Source organism: Cucurbita pepo, chromosome 20 (genome assembly GCF_057944985.1).
Source record: "Cucurbita pepo subsp. pepo isolate OVF chromosome 20, ASM5794498v1, whole genome shotgun sequence".
In the NCBI taxonomy this organism is placed as follows: domain Eukaryota; kingdom Viridiplantae; phylum Streptophyta; class Magnoliopsida; order Cucurbitales; family Cucurbitaceae; genus Cucurbita; species Cucurbita pepo.
The window spans coordinates 451064-474153 of record NC_141817.1 but is presented as its reverse complement, the minus strand read 5'-3'; the positions used below and the strand labels follow the sequence as shown (position 1 = coordinate 474153).

Genomic DNA, 23090 nt, shown 5'->3' with positions numbered 1-23090 from the left:
TTTAAGGTAGATCAGTTCATTTTAACAACGAGGATTTGGATTTAGATGTAAATCATTAGTACCTTGTTTTAAAAATCGAATATGAAACTTGAAGTTTACACGAGATGAGAACGCAACAATCCCAGATCGAATAGATAGATAATGCTCATCAAATTATAGAAATCATATGAAATAAATCTTCTTTAACTGTGGCTAAGATCACTGATAAGTGAATCATAATACTACATTCTCTACCAATACTCTTAGCTTCCAAACAGATTCTAAGCCGGTACCATTGGAAGGTAGCTAACATCAGTAAAAATGTTCCGAGAAGTGTCGATAATCTGAATCGGATACATCTACTTCTAGGCACCATTAGGCAGATTGGCTGGCAGCTTTACTGCCTGATGGGTTCAGCTCATCCCATGCTTCAATCCAAGTGACCATGGCATCTGCAAGCTTGTCGAAGTATTCGTCGATGCCACCGAGTTTTGCTTTAACTTGCTTGGAGAGTTCGATGTAGCATTCCTGCACTGTGGTGCATTCTGCTGGAAGTTTAACAGCTTGGAAAAATGGTATTAGTTCTTCTTGCCAATAGATTCCCTTGTATTCTTTCTTCAGGTTCACAAATGGGTTGCTTGCTTTGCTGTGCCAAATGTAGGGCAATCCCGTCTTCACTCCGAACCCTAGATGGTCGCATATAACCTAGTACACAAGATTCAAAAACGATCAGCTTCGATCGAGGTATTGCAGAATGAATCATCTGGTCATGGAATGACAATGTACCTTCATGCACCAGCCAGCCCACATATCGTCGTAGCGTCCAATTGGCTGACCATCACCCATGAGACCAAAGTACATCGCTGGACCGATCAGCTCACGGTCAAATGCCAGATTCATACCACACATGGGGAAGAGGGTTGACTTTGGAATGGTCAAGACTGCATCTACATATCTATGGTATAGCTAAACAATCAGCTTATGATAATTGACCAGCCAAGAAAATGCTAGTCTACATATCTATGGTATAGCTAAACAATCAGCTTATGATAATTGACCAGCCAAGAAAATGCTAAAATGTAGTGTAAATCTAGAAGTTTATACCTTGTATTTCTCTCGAGAGGCTTCACGAGCTGGGTGGGTGCATCATAATCCGGGATGTTGAGCCACAGGCCATGAGACACTGCGGTTGGGACACCTTCCCGGAGACTAAATGGATATCCACGGACGAAGTCAGCACCCTCACGGTATGGGTCGTACAAGGTATTGAAGAAGTGCGGTGTAGCTGGGGTCAGAAGGTTCTTGATATGCTGCTCAAGTGCATTGATGTTCTTGCCTGATGGGTCCTTTGCAACCTGCAAGATCAAAACCAAGAACAATCCTCAGATCCAAATGGAACGATCTCATCATTCATACCCACATAGAACTAAGAAATCTACATGGATCCACAAAGTTGGACCTTGTAGATCATGGATCAGAAAGCTGAACTAACAAATCTTAGCTCTAGCAATCCGAGTTCACTTGCTTGACTTAATTATGCAGCAAATCCATGAGTTTAGTCAACTACATTAAGAAATCTAAATTGATTTGTGAACTTGGGTGAGCTTCCCGGACAGATCTATAACTAAGCAGAGAGTTCATAAATCCAATAATCTAAAACTCAACAATATCACTAAAACAGGGGAAGGCAAGGTCAAGATTACCAGAACTAGCTATGAAAAACACCTCAAATTCGACTATTCAAATCTCAAAACAGACAAGATCCAAAATCCAGAACAGGGGAAAGGGAGGAGAGAGGAAACTCACGAAACAGTCATCATCAATGGTATAGATATACTTCTTCTTGGAGACCATGTAGCCAAAGCAGCGGCAGGCAGAATCCTTGAAGGAAATGCAAGAGGCTTTAGGACCCAGAATCCGATTGATGTCGTTGCGATTGTAGAGCTCGTAATCGAAACCCTGGGGGACGTTAATGACCTTAGAGGGGTCACCGTCCTGAACAATGATGAGATGGTAAGGCTGGAAAAAGGGCCTCCACATCTCCAGAAAATCAAGGTTTCGGATGGTGGGTATCACTATATCGAGCTCATCTTTCAGCAGGGGCACCGGAGAAACTTTCGAATCCGCCATTTTCAAGTCGAGAGAGATGAAATCAAATTGTGGGTTTTGAAGTTCGAGCTTGAAATGCAATGAGATTTGGAGAAGGGTTTATATAGTTGAACAGAAGACGTCCAAAACACACTGAATTACAGAGATGAGAGACTCCCAAGCCGTAGAATATTCCGCCCTCCACTATTCAAGTAAACGCATCTTCCTTTCCCATCCGTTTTCTATACGTTAGAACCCTAATCTCATTCAAAGTTTCAAGCTTTAAATTTAGTTCGCTCAATCAATTAAAAAATATATTTATTTTTTTTATAAAAAAAAGTTCAACTTTTGAACTAAAAAAAATTATTATCGTTTGAAACTTATTGATTATATGCAAATCATGTTCTTAATCGTTTTAAAACAAGATACTTAAATTGTTCATATGAGACGAAAAATTATTAGTTATATTGAAATGTTAATTGTGTTACGTGGACAAAACTCACTCGACTATATAAAAATCTAAAATTTTTAGTTTAATGTTCGTAAAATAAGTGTTGAAAACAATTTAATGTTTCAAAAGTATATATTAAAATGAATAAAAATTAAAATGATAGGGATATAGGCAAATATTTTGTAAATTGGGATTCGAAATAATAAAACAATATTTATTGAAATGTAACATTAAAAGGAAATTATGTTTGTCGGTGAAAATATATTAGGACACGTGGCAGAAAGCTAAAAGCCAGCGTGGATTACGGCATTAATTTTGGGGTACGAAGGTGACGTGTCAGGCAAAGTTTTGTTAGGTGGTGGGCGACCGTCCAGAATGGACTCCTTCAAAGCCGCCGGTGGCGAAGTTATGAGGGCATCTGCCGTACGACGTGAAAATAGTCTTGACAGAAATAATAAATGCGACTAAGTCTTCAATATGTAGTCGTACACGTGGCGCACGGACGTTGCGTGTATCTGACATTTCTGTCGTGTAATAAAACTCCCGAATCCTTAACGACGTCGTTTTCTCGAGCATGAGCCTTTGACCGACATTTAAATAGTATTCTTTTTTTTTTTTAAGTAAAATGTTTGAAAAATTCAAATATTTAAATGTAATAAGGTAAAAAGGTTGAGAGGGAGTTCAAAATTTAAACCAAAGAAAAAATAAAGTGAGTGACTTTTTCCTTTTTTAAGATAAAGGAGGAGACAAAAAAAAAAAAAAAAAAAAACGTCATCTTGGGTAACGGGCCAAAATTTAGGCAAAGAATGTGACGAATGTGACGTTTACGAACGAATGTGACGTTTTTTCTCGTTCATAAAGAATGTTATTGATATACCAAATTTATCGGTCAAATGTATCTTTATGCATTTGTTATTCTTAGTATACTTTTAAATTTGAATTGTTATTGGTTACAATTTTAAATTAGAGTAGTTTAGAGATTGATGATAACGCGTTATTATAAATTAGTAAACATAAAAGACGAAGGTCTAAAAAACAAAAGGCACTTTCACCGTTGGTGAATTGACAAAAGCTCATGCGTAACTTAAATGTATAATTAAAAAATGAACTTCAATGGAACTAAATATATATGATTCACTTTCAAACGCTCCTAATGCCAATCCTATCACAGTCTCTAAATTGTATAGAAACTATTTGTCTTCTTGGGTACTCGTTTTAAATACAATTTTGTAATAACATTTGCATACTAATAGTATATAGAGATGTTCATTCAACTCATAGGGACTCGCCCTGAATCAAGAATGAGGGAGGGAGTGGAGAATATTTTTCCCCATTAAATAAATGGATCGGAGACGAGATTATATTTTATTTTATTTTCATAATTTAGTATTGCAATAAATAACTATACATCCGGCATTTGAGCATTATGTGGTTGGATATAACACGGTCTTCTTCAATTTGATAATGACATAATGTGTTTTGTTATATAGCTTCTTCCAAATGGAGCTTATACAATTTTCTTCCCTCTATCTGAGAGCTATCAGCATTTGGCAATGCTTTGAAATGGTTCAACCATTTAATATCAATAGACCTGGGGGCTTGTCATGTAGTTTTGTTCTTCTGTCTTTCCGATTTTTAGACCGGTTGATCGAGAACATATGTAACTATCCACATATACCGCTAGTAGATATTATTCCCATTGATTCGTTACATATTGCCGTTAATCTCATGGTTTAGAAACGTGTCTACTACGGAGAGATTTTCACACTTTTATAAGGAATGGAGAGTGTTGGTTGACTCTCTTCCTTTCAGTTTGTGTTTCTTTGAAGAGTTAAGAACGGTCTGATACTTCTTATGTGCAAGTCAGCAACGTAGCTGCTGAGAGGTGCAATATATAAGGCCTGGTTTTGAGGCTGTGGATCATCATATAATTCCACCCAGTTTCTTTTCTATGTGAATCAAGTCTCTTCCAAGTTAGGAAAATGATTTCAGACCAACACAAATTCTTGACTGTCAGTTTCTTTTTAGCTATGATTTGTGTGGCAGGTAACCAACAGTGTAATGGAACTCTGTTTTCCTCTGTTCCAACTTGTTTCATGCTCATCTTTTCTTTGTTTTTCTAGCGGCATACGACTCGCTCGACCCGAATGGAAACGTCGAAGTCAAATGGGATGTCATGTCCTGGACTGCAGATGGTTATGTGGTAAGTCTCTTATTTGACACAAACATGTTATACTCTTTGAACTTTTCCTTTCGGACTTCCCTCAAAGTTTTAAAACGCGTATGCTAGAGAGAAAGAGTTCCTTACCCTTGTAAATAATGTTTTGTTATCCTCTCCAACCAATGTGGGAATCACACCGTTCACCCTCCTTTGAGGTCCAGCATCCTTGCTGACACCTGTTCCTTTCTCCAATCAACGTAGGACTCCCCAATCCACCCCCTTTCGGGGTCCAGCATCCTTCTCATTTCCACTTCCTTTGGGGCTTAGCCTCTAAGCTGGCACATCACCTGGTGTCTGGCTTTGATATCATTTGTAACAGTCTAAGTCCATCGATAGCAGATATTGTTCTTTTAGAGCTTTTCCATATGAGCTTTTCCTCAAGGTTTTGAAACGTGTCTACTAGAGAGAAGTTTCAAATTTTGCAGGCAACTGTGACGATAACCAACTTTCAGATGTATCGACATATCACGAGTCCTGGATGGAGCTTGGGATGGGTATGGGCAAAGAGAGAGGTCATCTGGTCCATGCAGGGAGCTGAAGCTGTTGATCAAGGAGATTGTTCCACATTTACAGAAACTATGCCACACAGCTGCAAACGAGACCCATTGGTGGTTGACTTGCTTCCTGGTGCTCCTTATAACCAACAGGTAGCTAGGTGCTGCAAAGGTGGTGTCTTGACCTCCTGGGGTCAAGATCCTTCTTCTGCTGTCTCTGCCTTCCAATTCACTGTTGGTCACTCTGGTAATTCAAACAAAACAGTGAGACTTCCCAAGAATTTCACCTTCTACGGTCCGGGGCGAGGCTATACATGTAGCCACCCAAAGATTGCTCCCAACTCAGCTTTCTACTCATCTGATGGTCGTCGAAAAACTTACGCATCGAGTAAATATCCTAACTGATACGAAGAGCTATCCATGTATAGGGAGGATTTGTGAGATCTCATATTTGTTGGAGAGGAGAACGAAACATTCTTTATAAGAGTGTGGAAACCTCTCCCTAATAAACGCGTTCTAAAACAGTGAGGCTGACGGCAATATATACCAGGCCAAAGCGGCAATATCTACTAACGGTGGGCTTGAGTGGTTGTTATAGGATTGTTGATAGAGCTGAACTCCCATTCTTCCGTTTTTGCAGTGACATGGAATGTGACATGCACTTACACGCAGTTTCTTGCTTCTGAAACACCAACCTGCTGTCTCTCCATGTCATCATTCTATAGCTCAAAAATCACTCCTTGTCAAGCATGTGCTTGTGGCTGCCAAGACAGAACGGCATGTATTCTGTAAGCGTGAGGATCCTTTTGGTCTGTTTTCAAATTATCCTTGAATATCTATTCAGCAACGTGGAACATGCCACAGGAAGGAATCAGATCTTGAAAGCGTTACGGGGTTGAATGCTCCATTGCTGCAGTGCACGACACATAACTGTCCCATTCAAGTCCACTGGCATGTCAAGGAAAACTACAAGGGGTATTGGCGGCTCAAGATAACCATCACCAATCTCAACTATCGACTTAACTATTCACAATGGACTCTGGTCGTGGAGCACCCAAATTTCAGCAACATAATGGAAGTTTATAGCTTTTCCTATAGGCCAATTGCCCCCTTCAGCTCTAACAGTAAGTACACAATCAGTAGTTTTAAGTATTTATAGATGTACATTTAAGTCGTGCGGCGAGACTTTAAGTGTAACTGTCCAAACGCACCGTTAAAGAACTTCATCTAAGTGTACCCCGCATCTCTAACTTTTTTTTTGATTCCTTTGTACATGCAGACGGTACAGCTCTGTTCTATGGCTTGAAATCTGTGAATGATGTGCTGCTTGAAGCAGGGCCAAATGGAAACGTTCAGTCAGAGATGATTTTGCAGAAGGATTCAGCCTTTACGTTGGAACAAGGGTGGGCTTTCCCTCGAAAAGTGTACTTTGATGGAGATGAATGTGTGATGCCGCTGCCTGAATCCTTCCCCTTCCTACCCAACCTGGCTAATGCAAATCCAGTGCCATTGTCAGCGCTAGCTTGCATTTTGGTTGCCATCTTCCTTGCGCTGTTATCTTAGATCTCAAGCTCACCCCGCATGGGTAGAACACAATTATGTACACAAGGAAATCATAACAAAAATTGAAGCAGTAGAGGAAATTAAATAACGAAAATGCCACTGTATGGTTCGGTTCATCTTCACCTAATGCTGAAATGAACCGAGATGTACTGGTTCGATCCGATCGAACCGACAGATCCCATAAACCTAAATACATTCTCAATCACCACCAATTGAGTTGTATTGGAATGAAATTAGAATTATGAAACATAACAAAGTAATGACTTTTAATTGAAGCAGTACGAGGAGATTAAATAACGAAAATGCCACTGTATAGCCCGGTTCATCTTCACCTAATGCTGAAATGAACCGAGATGTACTGGTTCGATCCGATCGAACCGACAGATCCCATAAATCTAAATTCATTCTCAATCAACACTAATTGAGTTGTATTGGAATGAAATCAAAATTATGAAACATAAAAAAGTAATGACTTTTAATTGAAGCAGTACGAGGAAATTAAATAACGAAAATGCCACTGTATGGCTCGGTTCATCTTCACCTAATTTTGAAATGAACCGAGATGTACTGGTTCGATCCAATCGAACCGACAGATCCCATAAACCTAAATTCATTCTCAATCATCACTAATTGAGTTGTATTGGAATGAATTTATTATGAAAGAATCCCCCAAAACCCTTTCAATTTACGATCTTTTTAGTGAAGATTTCTCTTTCTTTTCTTTTGTTTTACATTATCTAAAGCCACGGCATACGATTGTGCCTATCGAGGAAACCAGGCACATATTGCTAGTGGGTCTCTGAAGAGTGAAGAATGCCGGTTAGGGTGGTGAGCTGAGAGAACTGTGGTGTTTGTGTTGTTTGATACAAGATGGAAGGCGGCTTCGAACAGACCCTTCAAGATGGAAAACTTTATAGACAAGTCAATTCTCTCATTGTTGCTCATCTTCGCGATCACAACCTTACCCAGGCAAGCTTTTCTCTTCAAGCTTTTGATTATTTAACATCTGGGTCACCTCATTTCAGATTTTGTTTATCGAGTTTGGTCTCTGTTTCGATTTGCTTAGAGATTGAAGTTTTCAAATGGGAGTAATTTTGAGTTCATACTTGAGGGAATAAAATGATAATAAGTATATAACTATGTCGCATAGGCTGCAAGTGCTGCTGCTTCAGCTTCAAGGACACCGCTGAATGTTGATGTTCCGCCTAATAAGCTTATGGAGCTCGTTGCAAAGGTCTGAATTTGCTTTGTAGAATCTTTTTGTTTTAAGTCTTTGTGAGTTTGGGGTTGCTTAGTGGACGTTTCTGTATTAAGATGATACCAGGGTCTTGCGGTGGAGAAAGAGGAGATGTTAAGAGGGAGTCCTGCTTCTGCATTGTACGAATTTGGTTCATCAGTGCCCTCTACATTTGGGTCTACACAGCCCTCTCGTGCTTCTACCATCGACTTTAGGTTGTAAAGCTTTTTCCATATTGGTTGTAGTATTGCAGTTTCATATGTAGGACTTGTGGAAAAGCAGAGGTAATCCAACAGCCTTCTTGTGTTTCTTCTTCTTTTTGTTTCCTCCATACAGCACTGTGCAGGATACAAAAGGTTCGTCGAAGAATTTTCCAAAGCACGAGACTCGACATCTTTCCGAGCATAAGGTGATTAAACTTCACGCAATACTTTTCTTGTATAATGTCAAGACTAGTGTAGAGGAGGAATGGATTTTCATGGTCTGAAAGTTTTTACTTCTTGTGAGGTTTGGCATTGGAAAGGATCATTTTGAGAGAGTATAACGGCCCAACCACATTGCTAGTAGATATTGTTCTCTTTAGGCTTTCCCTTTCGGGCTTTCCTTCAAGGTTTTAAAACGCATCTTGCTAGGAAGAGGTTTTCACACTCTTATAAAGAATGCTTCGTTCTCCTCCCCAACTGATGTGGGGTCTCACAATCCACCCCCCTTTGGGGCCCAACGTCCTCAGTAGCACTCTTTCCCTCTTCCAATCGATGTGGGACCCCCTAATCCACCCCCCTTCAGTGTCTAGCGTCCTTGCTGACACATCGCCTTGTGTCCATCCCCTTTGGGGCTCATCCTCCTTGCTGGTACATCGCCCGATGTCTGGTTCTGATACCATTTGTAACGGCTCAAGCCCACCACAACAGATTTTGTCCTATTTGGGCTTTCCCTTTGGGGCTTCTCTTCCAGGTTTTTAAAACATGTCTGCTAGGAGAGGTTTTCACACCCTTATAAAGAATACTTCGTTCTCTTCCCCACCAATGTGGGATCTCAGAGATAGAGAGAGAGCCCTCTTTATAGGTTGCCACCCTTGTGCTTGTATTATATTTGTAGCTTTGCCTTATTTTGCTGGATAGATCCTACTCATTATGACATGAATATGGTGCTGGGGGAATAGATTTTCATTATTGTCATCTTTGATTCATATGTTTATGCTTGGCTGAGTTTGATTATTGTATCTTCATGCTGGGATGATGGCTTAAACTCGTCCAGAATGTTGCCAGATGTGCAAGGTTCAGCGCTGACGGGAGATTTGTTGCCACAGGAAGCGCGGATATGTCGATAAAGCTGTTTGAGGTATTCGTGCTTTTTCTTCAAGTTATTTAATGGGATACTATAATCAACTCGAGATCTGAGTAACAAGCCATTTTTCTTTATAAGGTGGCAAAGATCAAGCAGATGATGCTGCCAGATTCCAAAGATGGTCCTGTCCGACCTGTTATAAGGACGTTTTACGATCACATTCAAGTTAGTTCATCACATTCATGAAACACATTTGTGCTGTGTTGATAGTTTTTTGTTCTCCATTGATGACTAATTCCTCTAGTAATTAATTGCAGCCAATAAATGATTTGGATTTTCATCCTCAGAATACTGTTCTTATATCTGGTGCAAAAGATCAGACTATAAAGTATGGTTCTTTGTTGATCCATTTTTACCTGATATCCTTTGCACAAGATCAGTTGTATTAATTCATTTACCATTACCTAATGCTTTGTTTTCCAGGTTCTTTGACTTCTCCAAATTGACTGCTAAGAAAGCATTCAGAGTTATCCAGGTTTTGCTTGTGTCTTATTCTACATTTGGCTGCAGCTTTTACTTCTTTTACTTCAGAAAGCACTCTCTTGAATTCTTCCTTCTACCTCTGTTTGTCATTAAGGATACCCATAACGTGCGTTCGATATCGCTTCATCCTTCAGGAGATTATCTTTTAGCGGGTATCGTCTTCCTCCTTTTCATTATGTAGTTGTTATTTGTTAGTTGAAATGAAATTAAATTGCAGTATAAACTTGAGTTCTTAACCAAGCTTTCTGCCTATTTCTGACGTTTTTCTTTGCTAATTAAATGAACATATACATGTACCCCTCCATGACCTTTTTTCCCTCTTCTTTTAAGAAAAGTCATACATTGCAATAGAGGGCTAGTTAAGCAAGCTATCCACCTACCAAAGTCATCTGCTCGGGTTTGGCTTTGTTTTTGTAAATGACTACTAGTAGATATTGTCCTCTTTGGGCTTTCCTTCTAGGCTTCCTCTTAAGGTTTTAAAATGCGTCTGCTAGGGAGAGGTTTCCACACCTTTATAAAGAATGTTTCGTTCTCTTCTCCAACCAATGTGGGATCTCACAATCCATCCCCTTGGAGGCCCAACATTCTCACTGGCACACCGCTCGATGTCTAGCTCTTATAACATTTGTAACAGCCCAAGCCCACCGCTAGTAGATATTGTCCTCTTTGGGCTTTCCCTTCCGAACTTTCCCTCAAGGTTTTAAAACACGTCTGTTAGGGAGAGGTTTCCACACCCTTATAAGGAATGCTTTGTTCTCCTTTCCAACCAATGTGGGATCTCACAACCTCACTGACACACCGCCCAATGTCTGGCTCTGATACCATTTGTAACAACCCAAGTCCACCGCTAGCAAATATTGTTCTCTTTGGGTTTTCCCTTTCGAGTTTCCCCTCAAGGTTTTAAAACGCATTAGCTAGGAAGAGGTTTCCACACACTTATAAGGAATGTTTCGTCTTTCTCTCCAATCAACGTGGGATCTCACAAGAGAGAGGATTGAATGAACTTTGTCCTTTTCTTATTAAGTAGTAATATGACAGAGTGCTTATTATGTAGAGATTAATTACAACAAAACTAGCTAGTTCCAATAGCCCTCAGTCCTACTGCTACTTTCTCTGTGCGAGTTTTGACCACCACTAGCTGATCTTTGGACCTAAAGTTAATGAAACAAAATAAGAAGAGACCTCGTTTTTACATTAGTCACTGACGTGGGTGAACGCTTCAGGAACGGATCATCCAATTGCCCACCTGTATGATGTCAATACTTTTCAGTGCTTTCTTTCTGCAAATGTTCCAGAAATAGGAAATAGTGGAGCCATAAATCAGGTGCTATGAACTTCATTTTTCAAATTATCCACAATCCAAATCCTATGAGTTGTTCATGGAGCTCTCACAGTTCATTCTTAATGATTATACAGGTCAGGTACTCAGCAACAGGCAGTATGTATGTCACTGCTTCAAAAGACGGTGCAGTTCGTTTATGGGATGGCGTTAGTGCGAAATGTCTTCGCTCCATTGTTAGTGCACACGGTACAGCGGAGGCAACCAGTGCAAAATTTACAAAGGATGAAAGGTAAGCTTGTTAGATCTCTTGAACAACTTTATCAAGCTAGCAATAATCATAATGGTTTCTCCAAGAACATGGAAGCTTTTGTTGAAATGTTACAGCAACCTTTCATTTAATCGATTGACTTCCATGCTATCGGCCAGAGTCGTACTCCACAGCTCTTAAAGAATATATTTGATCGTTTTATTGGTTACTCAATCGTCGATATCTCAGGTACGTTCTTTCTTGTGGAAAGGACTCGACTGTAAAGCTCTGGGACGTGGGGACGGGAAAACTGGTCAAACAATATGTTGGAGCTACTCATATGCAATTGAGGTGTCAGGTCTGGTTTCGTTTCTAACTTGTTTTCACTTTGAAGAGTTACCCATATTACAGGAACTGAATCTGGATGTGTTTCAAAACCTTTTAGCTCCCTAATCTGGCCTAGTAGTCAATAAGGGCCGTGAAAATAATAGTGTTTAGAGGGTATGTGTAACTATCCAAGCCCACCGCTAGTAGATATTGTCCTCTTTGGGCTTTCTCTTTCGAGCTTCCTCTCAAGGTTTTTAAAACGCGTCTACTAGGGAGAGGTTTCCACACCCTTGTAAAGAATGTTTCGTTCTCCTCCCCAACCGAGTTGGGATCTCACAATTCACCCCTTTTGGGGCCCAATGTCCTCGTTAGCACTCGTTCCCTTCTCTAATCAACATGGGACACTACCTTGTGTCCACCCCCTTCAAGTTTAGCCTCTTCGTCGGCACATCACCCAGTGTCTGGCTTTGATACCATTTGTAACTACCCAAGCCCACTGCTAACAAATATTGTCCTTTTTGGATTTTTCCTTTCGGGTTTTCCCTCAAGCTTTTTAAAATGTGTTTGCTAGGGAGAGGTTTCTACACCCTTATAAAGAATGTTTCGTTCTCCTCTCCAACCGATGTGGGATCTCACAATATGGGTTCAAACCATGATAGCCACCTATTTGGGTTTGCTAAGCAATTGTCTTGCACAAGTTAACCAAGACACTCACTACACACTAACTTTCATAAATCAAGCTCAAACTTTTTAACCCCCGAACGTCCCTAAGCTTATTATAACAAAGAGCCAAGTTTCTCTTAGGAAATATTCAAAGCTGTTAATAATTCCATCTGACAGTTTCAAAACTTTTTTCTCATCAGGCTGTGTTCAATGATAACGAGGAGTTTGTGCTATCAATAGACGAACCAAGCAACGAGGTCGACCCTGCTTCTTGTTTTCACTTCTCAGAGCTGTGACATTCATGTTTTGAATCTGAAATTGATAAGAGATTTGAATGTTTGCAGATTGTTATCTGGGATGCTCTGACAGCAGAGCGAGTAGCAAGGTGGCCTTCGAACCACATCGGTCCACCCCGATGGCTCGAGCACTCACCAACAGAATCAGCCTTCATTTCGTGCGGGACTGATAAATCAATACGCTTTTGGAAGGAAACTCTCTAGTGAGTGCAGCAGGCTAGAAGATGAGAGCTGTTTCCTCAACCTGAAAATGTATGAGATGTAGCAATCTCTTGAGCCCTCTACCACAAATCTTAGCTTATATTTATTTCATTAATTATTGAGAAGAGATGGGCTCTCACTCTCCATATAAACTGTGGGCCAAAGCCCAATAAATCAGTGGGCTTTGACAATTGAATGGCCAAGGCCCAATTGTTTAAATTTGTACAACTCTCATGAAGGACATCTTAGTTATTGCCAAACCTTGGTTTAAACTATAAAAGCAAGTTTCAAGGGATCCATTACATTAAAACATGTTCTTATTTGGCATCTTATTGTCGGTCCAAAAAAAAAAAAAAAAAAAAAAAGACATGTTTTGTCTGCATAGAACAATGAACCTTATTAGAACAGAAAATAAGGATGCTTTGATTACGAAACGATGATTTTAGTTTATTTTTCGATACTGATCTTCAATTATATTTTAGTTATATCTCGTCACACTTTATTAAAAAGGTTCATTCCATTTGGAATAGATGTAGTGTCACATTCGTCACAAGTCCTAGTATGACTGCCCCACTACATATTGGAATGGTCCAACAGATTTCATGCTCTTTCTACCATCCATCCATCTTCACTTTAATCGAAATGATTTCTTCCTATGGATTTACTTTCACTTTCCCTAATAAAAAGGAGAAACTTTTTCTTAAAAAAATGCAATAATGGGCCCATAATTCCATTAATTACTATAAAATAAAATCAGTGCGTATGGTTTCTCGATTAAACATTGAATAATTCGAGCTTAAGAAGAATCCACAAACATAACTTTACACGACAGATGTGAACTAAACATTCTATCAACGTTTTAATCGTAGGTTATATCGATATTTATTCGTAAACTTTAGATGAATATATTCGTTTCGATGGTTGATTATTATTAAATTTGTTTGGATCATGCATTGAACATAAATTTTTAAAAAAGAAACAAAAATTAAAATGATGAAAGGTGAATAAAAATGTGACAATTCATCCACCAAGGAAAGGTTTTTAGACCAAAAATGAAGCAAAAAAGTATATAATATTAGAAACCATTACAGCTGTAACGTTATACATTACAAAATTTAATGTGGGATTGTCATATTTTAGGACAAAATTTCAAACATTAAACGATTATAAGCTGAAATGGAGACACCTTTTGCTGTATACATCATAAAAAATTAAAAAAAAAAATAAATTAATTTGGTAATAGAATAAAATTTATGTGGTTGGCAGCTAATCATTGGTCTTTGTGCTCATAATTATTGAGTACCATTTATGTTTTAAAATAAACCTGTCTCCATTATTGCTAGCACAGTTAAGAGCTTCCATCCTTGGCCCCTCCTCACTTTCGTTTTAATTCTCTTTATCAATTACAATTTTTGTTCCTTCATTAACAACCCTAATCTTTTTTCATTTTTTTCCCAATATATATAATATATATTATTCAATTTGTATTGGAAACTCTATGGCAGTGTGAGATCCCAAATCGGTCGGGAAGGAGAACAAAGTAAGGATGTGGAAATCTCTCCCTACTAGATGCGTTTTAAAATCGATACTGATGACGACGATATGTAACGTGCGAAAATGGGTAATATCTGCTAATGGTGGGCTTGAACGGTTACAAATGACATTAGAGCAAAACACCAGGTGGTATGTCAGTGTGAACGTTAGCCCTTAGGGGGGTGAATGGTAAGATCCCACATCGAGTGGAGAGGGAAACAAAGTATTCCTTATAAGGGTATGAAAACCTCTCCTTACTCGTAACAGACCAAAGCGGACAATATTTTTTAGTCGTGGACTTGAATTGACGATGACTTGGAACAAGTACTGATCTAAGTTTTTATTCTTTATCAGAGCTACATAACTATATATACAGTAGACAATTTGAGCATAGTGCAGTAGATAGAAGGTTGATTACTATTTCAAATATTGATGATTGGATCGCATAATCGATGAATTAAAAAGAAAAAAAAGTATGGGTACTTTTGAAATTGGCAAAAGAATGATTTAGAATGGATTTGATGAAGTTTTAAGATTTAGATAAGTATATTAAAAAGAAGAGTGGTTTGCACATTATGAATAAGAATCAGAGTCTCTCACACATCTCGATCATACTCAAAGTGATTATCACTATTGCCATGATTGATATGAATAATGGTGAAGATGATGACACTTATAAAAATTAGGTAAATGTACTATATGCCTATAAATTAAATTTTAAGTGGAACTCATAACACAAATCCAATCCCTAAAAAAAAAGAAGAACAAAAGGAAAAATCCCCTTTGAAAGGTTCATCATGTTCATGTGATGGGGGACCCCAACTTTTTCCAAAAAGCCATAAGTTCATTCAAAGAATGAAATCAATTCTCTTTGAAGCCGCCTACATATATATATATATATATATATATATTTTTCTTTTGTTTCATTTTAATATCGTAGAAAGATTTAGATTTGATTACGAGAATAAGAATTGAGAGGCGTTACTAGAAGCACTTGTTGCATATTAGGGTTAACAATTCTCACTCGGATAGATTCGAATATTGAATTCTCACTCGATGATAGCGACACAAATCATTGTAAGTGCATTACCCTACTTGCCTTAGAATCCCACTCATATCTTGTAACTGTCCAAGCTCATTGCTAGTAGATATTGTCCGCTTTGACCCGTTACGTATCTTCGTTAGTCTCACAGTTTTAAAACGCGTATACCCTTATAAGGAGTGCTTTGTTCCCCTCGCAATCTACCCCGTTGAGGACCCAACAGGAAAACCCATCATTCTTATATGAGATTTCTCAGGGAGCTTTTTTTCGTTCTTATTCTACATTGTAGGACTAGAAAAACATAGGATTTACGAGCTGAGCTACGTTCAAATTGGTTTATGATATTTTTTGGATGGTGGGTTTAATAAAATAGTAAAGGAATGAGATATAATAAGGGAAATGGAAGGTTCAAAATATAGATGATTAAGAAACTTAAAAGAGCATGACTAAGCCACATTCTAACTTTATTGCGCATGCAATATGAAATGAAGAATGGCCTTTTCCATGTAAATGTTTAATCCAAAATGGGAGGTTTGTGTGTAATTAAGATTGGTGGATGAGAAGGATGATTGGTTCATATGCTTTCCCTTTGTAGCTGTGTGGCTTCCAGGCCATAGCTACCTAGGGTTTATAATGCTTCCAATTGATTGTCTACTTGAAACAAATCATATGAAACCATACAAATTCTTATTATTAAACCTGGTTTGTGGGGCTACTCCTCTTATTCTATCCCTCATTTTTCATTTTTTAAACCAAATTTAGTATTCAAAACCCTAACCCAAATCGAATGTTCTAATCCAAATCATACAACATTTCAATCAACATCATATATACTATCTTGCTTGCAACTTGAAACTTCACCCATTTGGGTATTCTTTTAATACTCGAATCGTATGCATATGATCTAGGTGTATTGTTACTTTGTTTAGTTCAACAACATGCAACTTGATCTTGGTCGAGGTTAAACCATGTTTATGTTAGAAGATATTGTCCACTACAGCCCAAAATCATTGCTAGTAGATATTGTCTACTTGGGCTTGTTACGTATCGTCATGAGGGTTTAAAACACGTCTCCAACTAATGTGGGATCTCACAATCCACCCCTAAGGGGCCCAACGTCCTCGCTGGCAAACCATTCAATGCCTATCTTTGATATTATTTGTAACAACCCAAGCCTACCGCTAGTAAATGTTGTCCATTTTGGCATGTTACGTATCACTGTCAGCCTCGCTGTTTTAAAATGCGTCTACTAGGGAGAGGTTTCCACACCCTTATAAGAAATGTTTCGTTCCCCTCCCCAATCAATGTGGGATCTCACATCACCCTTTTTCGAGTCTGTGTTGATAGTTGTATACAAGTTGTCATTTCTAGAGCTCCTCTCCACCTTTGAACTAAAATTCGCCCTAACTATGACCTTTTTGAAATTTTGAAAGTTAAAAACTCAAAATTAGTCTTTTCTACCGTTCATCTCGACGTTTGGATCAAACTTTATTCGAACTTCGACCTATTCATATTAAATCACAACTATACCTCACCTAAAATTTTAAGTGGATAAGTTAGGTAAAAATTTTAGTTTGGCATTCAATATATTGTTTATATAAGTTTTGTTGAGTTGTTTAAAAATACCTAAAACTTTGGTGGATGATATGTTAATTAATTAATATACTTAGAATAAATCAATTAATTAATATAGTTTTTTATGCCATTGAAAATTACACATGGGAATAATTTATTCTTTTTTAATTAAAAAAAAAAGTGTGTTTGGCTAAAATCCCATTTGTCGTCAAATATAATTTTTTATGTAATACAAAATTAATTTTATAAATAGCTTTTCACTTCTAGGATATATTAAACAATTAATTAAAATTACCTCTAATTAATTAAGTGCATTAACACTAAACCGACATGGAAACATATCCAAATATTTATTTCAATTCCTCTTTTTACCCTCAAAATCTTACTTACCTTGTTTTATTTTAAATTAAATTATTTAATCTCCTTAACCTTATTCACTAATTCTATCTAAATTAATTTTTTTTCTTTGTTTTCAAATTTAAAGGATTAATATACGTTCAAAATTTATTGTTTAAAATAAATTTTAATTTTGTGATCAAAATAATACAAAATATATATATATATATATATATATATAAATTTAAAATTTGAAAATGTGGAATTTGACTGAAGAAGAAAAGTTTGGTATAATGTAATATTTTATGTCATTTCATATTGAATTAAAACATGTGTAATATAAAATAATATAATTGTTAAAAACTTATAACATGAACCATGTTAATAAATTTATTAAATGAGTTGAAATCCAACAAATTACACTACCATTATTCTATAGGATTAAATATAAATAAGATATTAAATTGAGATTCATTTCTAAATCTACCATTAAGCACATTTAAAAACACTAATAGAATTTTTATTTATTTATATATTTTAATTATTTTTTTTTCACCCCATATAAATATTGCATGCATGTGTCATATAAAGAGAAGAAGAAAATAAAAAAAAATAAAAAAAATGAAGAAGAATCAGCCAAAAAAGAAGCCATTTTTATAGTGCAGTGCAGCTTGCACTCATTCGGAATAAAATAAATTAAATAATTAAATAAATTCAAAAATTAAAAATTAAAAAAAATATAATTTTTTTCATTTATATTGGATATATTTAAAAGAAACTACTAGAATAATTCCTTAATAATTTGGGGAGGAAAAACAAAAAAAAAAAAAAAAAAAAAAAAGCACACGAGCTTTGCTTTGTGGTGAAATCTATATTATAATTATTATTCCTCAATGATTTTATATTCTTCTCTGTAATTAAATATACTTATCTGACGTCAATATTACTCACATCATATTATTAAATTTAATTACAGAATATTAGTTCAGCTTTAATCTTCTCCAAAGGGAATATTAACGTGGCATATGTGTGTAAATAATTTCTAATATTATTATATTCATTTTGTCTTGTATTATTCATTTATAGTCAACTAATTTGAATGATTTTTCATTTCTAAAAACATCTCCAAATTTTATTCATATCGACCATAGATTTTATTTTTTATTTTTATTTTTCTAAACAAAAGTTAAATTCATGACTCGTTTTTTATATGTTTTTTATATGAGTTTATATGTAAATAATACGAGATATATTGGAAAATAAAAAATAAAGGGAGGAAAATTTATGCTTAAAGTAGATAATTATATTATTGTGAAAGTTTGTAATTACGAAAATAGATATAACATAAACACATGACTTTATAAAAGCTTTAGTCCACACGGTGGCGGATTTATGTTCGTGTTCGCTCACATAAAATTCAGAATCAGCCACACACTCCACACACATACAGTACCAAACCCAACCACAATAACCAAAAACCACATTTAGTTTCCCTACTTAAAGGAAACAAAAAAAAAAAAAAAAGGGAAAAAAAAAGGAAATACATTTAATTTTAAACATATATTATATAATAAACCCCCTTAGATACCCTTTCTTTTGCTCATCATGGCCGAGTCCCCAACCCTAAAACCTCGGAACAGCCCTACAGATCAAAGGCTGTTTCATCTCCAGCGACAGCTTCAAACACTCAGACAAGTCCACGCCATTTCCACACCCACCATCCACCTGAACCCATTTGAACCTCTGAACCAACTGAGCTAGCCAAAGCTCCACAGTGGCTAACCCCATGGCTTTCCCAGGGCACACCCGTCTTCCAGATCCAAACGGTGCTAGCCGTAAGTCAGACCCCATTATAGCCACCTCCTCTTTAATGAACCTCTCCGGGTCATATGTTGTCGGGTCGGACCAGATATGTTCGTCGTGGGTTATGGCCCACATGTTGACCATCGCCGTAGTACCGGCGGGAATGAAATGAGCGCCGACGTGGGTGTCGTGGATGGCGAGGCGGGCCCACGAGAGAAGTGGGCCAGGAGGGTGGATTCTTAGTGTCTCTTTAACGACTGCATGGAGATAAGGGAGATTTGGGAGGTCGGAATCGGAGACATTCCGACCGGGTATAACAACGCGGTCGATTTCCGATTGGAGTTTGGATTGGATGTCGGGATGAAGAACCATTCTGGCTAATATCCATTCTAGGAGAATCGCCACCGTGTCTGTTCCTCGGAAGATCATTTCCTGCGGCGTTTTTGAAAAGGAAAATGGTGAAGAATGTGAATTAGTAATAAAATAATAAGAATAATGAGACAACAACACATACCCATAACACAGCAATCATGTCAGAGTCGGTGAGCTTGTTTTCCTTTTCCAAATCAAGCAATACATCAACGAAATCTCCAGATTTGGTGTCATCATCTTCATCATCATTATCATTATCATTATCATTATCATTATCATTATCATTATGAACAACAACACCCTTTCCTTTTCTATTCATTCTATGATCTTCTATGATTTTCCCAACAAAAACATTCACTTTCCCCACCAAAATTTTACACCTTTTTCTCACGCCTTGCAAATCCAACCAACCCAAAACAGGGAAGTGATCACTCCAATTGAAACTCCCAAGCAAATCATACCCTTCACTCACCAATCCCTCAACCTCACAATTACTCCCACCATCACCAAAAAACTCATACCTTTTCCCAAACACACTCCCCATAACATTATTCAACGACCCAAAATGCAAAACCTTCCTCACTTCAATTTCCCCATTTTTTTCCATCAAACCCTTAATTTCCTCCACCATTTCAACCCCAATTCTCTGCCTCAATTCCCCAAAATTAGATATCCTTTTGGGGCTAAACAAATGAGTGGCTGAGATTCTCCTAAGGTTCCTCCAATACTCCCCATATGGAGCGAACCCCATTGCTCTATGGAACAAAAGCTCGTAAGCTGACTCCTTAATGGGACGATCAGCAAACGCCGAGCTGTTCAAAAGCTCTTTGGCAGTGATGGGGTTGCTAGAAATCACAAAACGAGTGAACCCAACAGAGAATGACATCAAAGATTTGGCCTTTAAGGAATGAGCGAGGTTGGCAAGAGCTCTATGAGTGAGAGAAGTAGTAAAGGTAAAAACTTGACCTAAAAAAGGAGTGCCACAAGGGCCAGGAATGATGGGTTTGTTTCTTGGCCTTGAAACCAGAGCCCAAGCTAGACCACCGGGGCTAAGGCAAAGGCCAAAAACAGCCACAAAGAGAAGAAAACAAAGAAAGAGATTCACATTATTTGCCATTGTTGAGGCAAACCCAGATGCTGGAACAAACAGAAATTCATGCTCTAAAGACATTGCTCACATAAAATTCAAAGAACAGAGCTAAAGAACTCAAGAGCCAACAACAACAACAACAAAAAAAAAAAAAAAAAAAAAAAAAAAGAAGCTTAAAATGGAAAGAGAGCGAGAGAGAGAGAGATGAAATAGAGGAGGGAGAGCGAGAGGTTGGTGAAGACGAAATGCGTGAGCTAACAGTATATATAGACAGCTTGTGGCTATGAGGCAGTTGGAGGGAAAGAATATTGCTCTTAAAAAAATATATCATTTGGTCCCATACTTTAGCCTTTAATTTCTTTTTATAATTTCTTTTTATAATTTCTTTTTATAATTTCTTTTTATAATTTCTTTTTATAATTTCTTTTTATAATTTCTTTTTATAATTTCTTTTTATAATTTCTTTTTATAATTTCTTTTTATAATTTCTTTTTATAATTTCTTTTTATAATTTCTTTTTATAATTTCTTTTAAGCACAATAAATGTTCGATGAGGTTTATATCAACTTAATCAAAGATACAATTTATGCTTGAATTAATTTTAAAAATTTAAAAAAAAAAATTAAAAAAAATTGTTGGTCTCCATAAGTGTGCCCATGAGGAAAGCATTGTTTTTGCACACAAAAAGCTAATGCCCTTTTTTTCTCACAGCCCTCCAATCATTTTCTCCATCTCCAACATATTATTCCTTTGTTTTCTCCTCTCATTTTTTTCTTTTCAATGCCCTAATTATTCCATATTTGAATTGAAAATTTAATCCCAACACTTAATTATGCCCATAATTCTCCCAAATCACGTTTATTTATTTATTTATTTATATTTTCATATATCATTCTAAAAATTTAATTTCATTCATGTTTAAAGCCAAACACAAATTTCCCATTCTCAACTGCTTCCTGAAAAAGTGCTTCAAGACTTGGTCAAACTTTAGGTAATACAGAAAGGGATTTTCAAAATTTTGACTGAGATTTTCAGAATTAATTTTAAAAACTATATTAAATTTAATAAAAATAATGATTTTTTTTTAAAAAAAAAAAAAAATCCAAAATTGTTCGTAAGAAAACAATTTATCTCAAATTTTGTTTAAAAAATATAAATAAAAAAGTACTTATAAAAGCTGTTACTGTCTGGTTTGAAACATAGGTTTCTTTGTGGGTATTATTAAGATGTTGGGTCTGTTTGGCAACAGGTAAAAATTAAGAATCCAATGTGTTTATGTTACAAAAAGGTGGGATTGTTTGGTTAATTAATCATTAATCATTAATTAATGCAATTACTTAGGAATTGGGTGTCGGTTAAATCATTGTTTATGTGCTCGAAATTTGAATTAACTAGACAATTCAATACTTGGATTACAATGGCTCTACGTCACCTAATTGGTGAGCAAAGACAACCTTTGGGCAATGTCTGGGAAATATCGACAGCTTATGGACAGACTTGTAAATTCTCAATTCAAAAGTCCTCAATTGCAAACAATAATTATAATAAATTTGGCTCCTAACTTGTATGGTATGCCTTTTTTTTTTTTACTATTATTTCTACCTTGTGTTCACTGATTTATAGGTATTTATTCCCAATACAATTTTTTAATTAATGTAATCGACCTTTGAATATCGTGTCTGTTTAATTTTTCAAATTTTGAACGATAATTGACATGTATTTCTTTTTTAGATATGAACGTACTAAAATAAAATATAAAAAGTATTTTTAACGGTATGATTTGATGACACGATCTTATACTGATTATTTCTTTTTTGAAGTGTCGTAGCTGAATAGGTAGCATCGTAGATGGTTCGGAAATCAAGGCTAGGGTTTAACCTAAGATAAGTTGATAATGTGAATGAGGTTGAGAGACATTTATAGGGTAGGTTTGTTAATAATTATGTAAAAATTAATGATGAAAAGGGTTGTAACGTAGGCAACAACTAGTGGACAACATTGATTAAAGAAAATTACGTATAGTATTAATTTGATGAAGGCAAAAGATCTTTGACCAAGTCAACCTGTTGGAATCTTGGAGACATTTCAACGGGTTTTAAGTAAAAACAAAACCAACTCTACAAACCCAAACATGATTTGCCTTTGACTTGGTCAATCAATCAATCAATCACCTTAAAAGTTTTGTGAATTATTTGCTTTCTTTATATAAATTTCACGTTATTATAATAACTATCTCGTTATCTGCGTAATAGTAAAAGGCTGTGTTCGTTGTAGCAACTTCGACAATCGAGTTAAAGATGAGAGAAAGTAATCGTAATGGCTCAAGCTCACCACTCGTAGATATTGTGTTATTTGGACAGGTTTTCACACTTTTGTAAAAAAATGTTTTGTTCTCCTCCCTAACTAAGGTGGGATCTCACCGTAACAAAAGTTTCTTTAATAATAAAAGTCATATTCATT

General features: G+C 36.6%; 4 protein-coding genes across 5 annotated transcripts; 2 read left to right on the top strand and 2 right to left on the bottom strand.

The window, feature by feature from the left end:
* Window positions 1–107: 107 nt before the first annotated feature.
* LOC111782519 (putative UDP-arabinopyranose mutase 2) lies at window positions 108–2316 on the bottom strand. The gene is made up of 4 exons (XM_023663282.2): window positions 1786–2316; window positions 1084–1334; window positions 766–934; window positions 108–684 (listed from the first exon to the last, which is right to left on the bottom strand). Exons 1-4 carry the CDS (start codon window positions 2107–2109, stop codon window positions 355–357), a joined length of 1074 nt encoding a protein of 357 aa, XP_023519050.2. The 5' UTR covers window positions 2110–2316; the 3' UTR covers window positions 108–354.
* A 1861-nt stretch (window positions 2317–4177) lies between these two features.
* LOC111783488 (COBRA-like protein 4) lies at window positions 4178–6843 on the top strand. Its single transcript, XM_023664419.2, has 6 exons — window positions 4178–4564; window positions 4642–4721; window positions 5165–5621; window positions 5874–6021; window positions 6098–6357; window positions 6513–6843. Exons 1-6 carry the CDS (start codon window positions 4501–4503, stop codon window positions 6794–6796), a joined length of 1293 nt encoding a protein of 430 aa, XP_023520187.2. The 5' UTR covers window positions 4178–4500; the 3' UTR covers window positions 6797–6843.
* Window positions 6844–7455: 612 nt separating this feature from the next.
* On the top strand, window positions 7456–13191 carry LOC111782518 (Transducin/WD40 repeat-like superfamily protein). 2 transcript variants are annotated; one of them, XM_023663280.2, is made up of 14 exons: window positions 7456–7765; window positions 7947–8030; window positions 8121–8248; window positions 8370–8442; window positions 9291–9374; window positions 9459–9545; window positions 9638–9708; window positions 9804–9855; window positions 9958–10015; window positions 11087–11187; window positions 11280–11434; window positions 11642–11750; window positions 12583–12639; window positions 12727–13191. In XM_023663280.2, the coding sequence occupies exons 1-14, from the start codon at window positions 7667–7669 to the stop codon at window positions 12880–12882; spliced, it is 1314 nt and encodes a 437-aa protein (XP_023519048.1). In that variant the 5' UTR covers window positions 7456–7666; the 3' UTR covers window positions 12883–13191. The 2 variants fall into 2 exon arrangements, with proteins under 2 accessions (XP_023519048.1, XP_023519049.1); XM_023663281.2 differs by having other exon boundaries at window positions 7708–7765; window positions 8111–8248.
* A 5514-nt stretch (window positions 13192–18705) lies between these two features.
* Window positions 18706–20797, bottom strand: LOC111783365 (cytochrome P450 78A5-like). The gene is made up of 2 exons (XM_023664293.2): window positions 19683–20797; window positions 18706–19600 (listed from the first exon to the last, which is right to left on the bottom strand). The coding sequence occupies exons 1-2, from the start codon at window positions 20709–20711 to the stop codon at window positions 18989–18991; spliced, it is 1641 nt and encodes a 546-aa protein (XP_023520061.2). The 5' UTR covers window positions 20712–20797; the 3' UTR covers window positions 18706–18988.
* Window positions 20798–23090: the final 2293 nt, after the last annotated feature.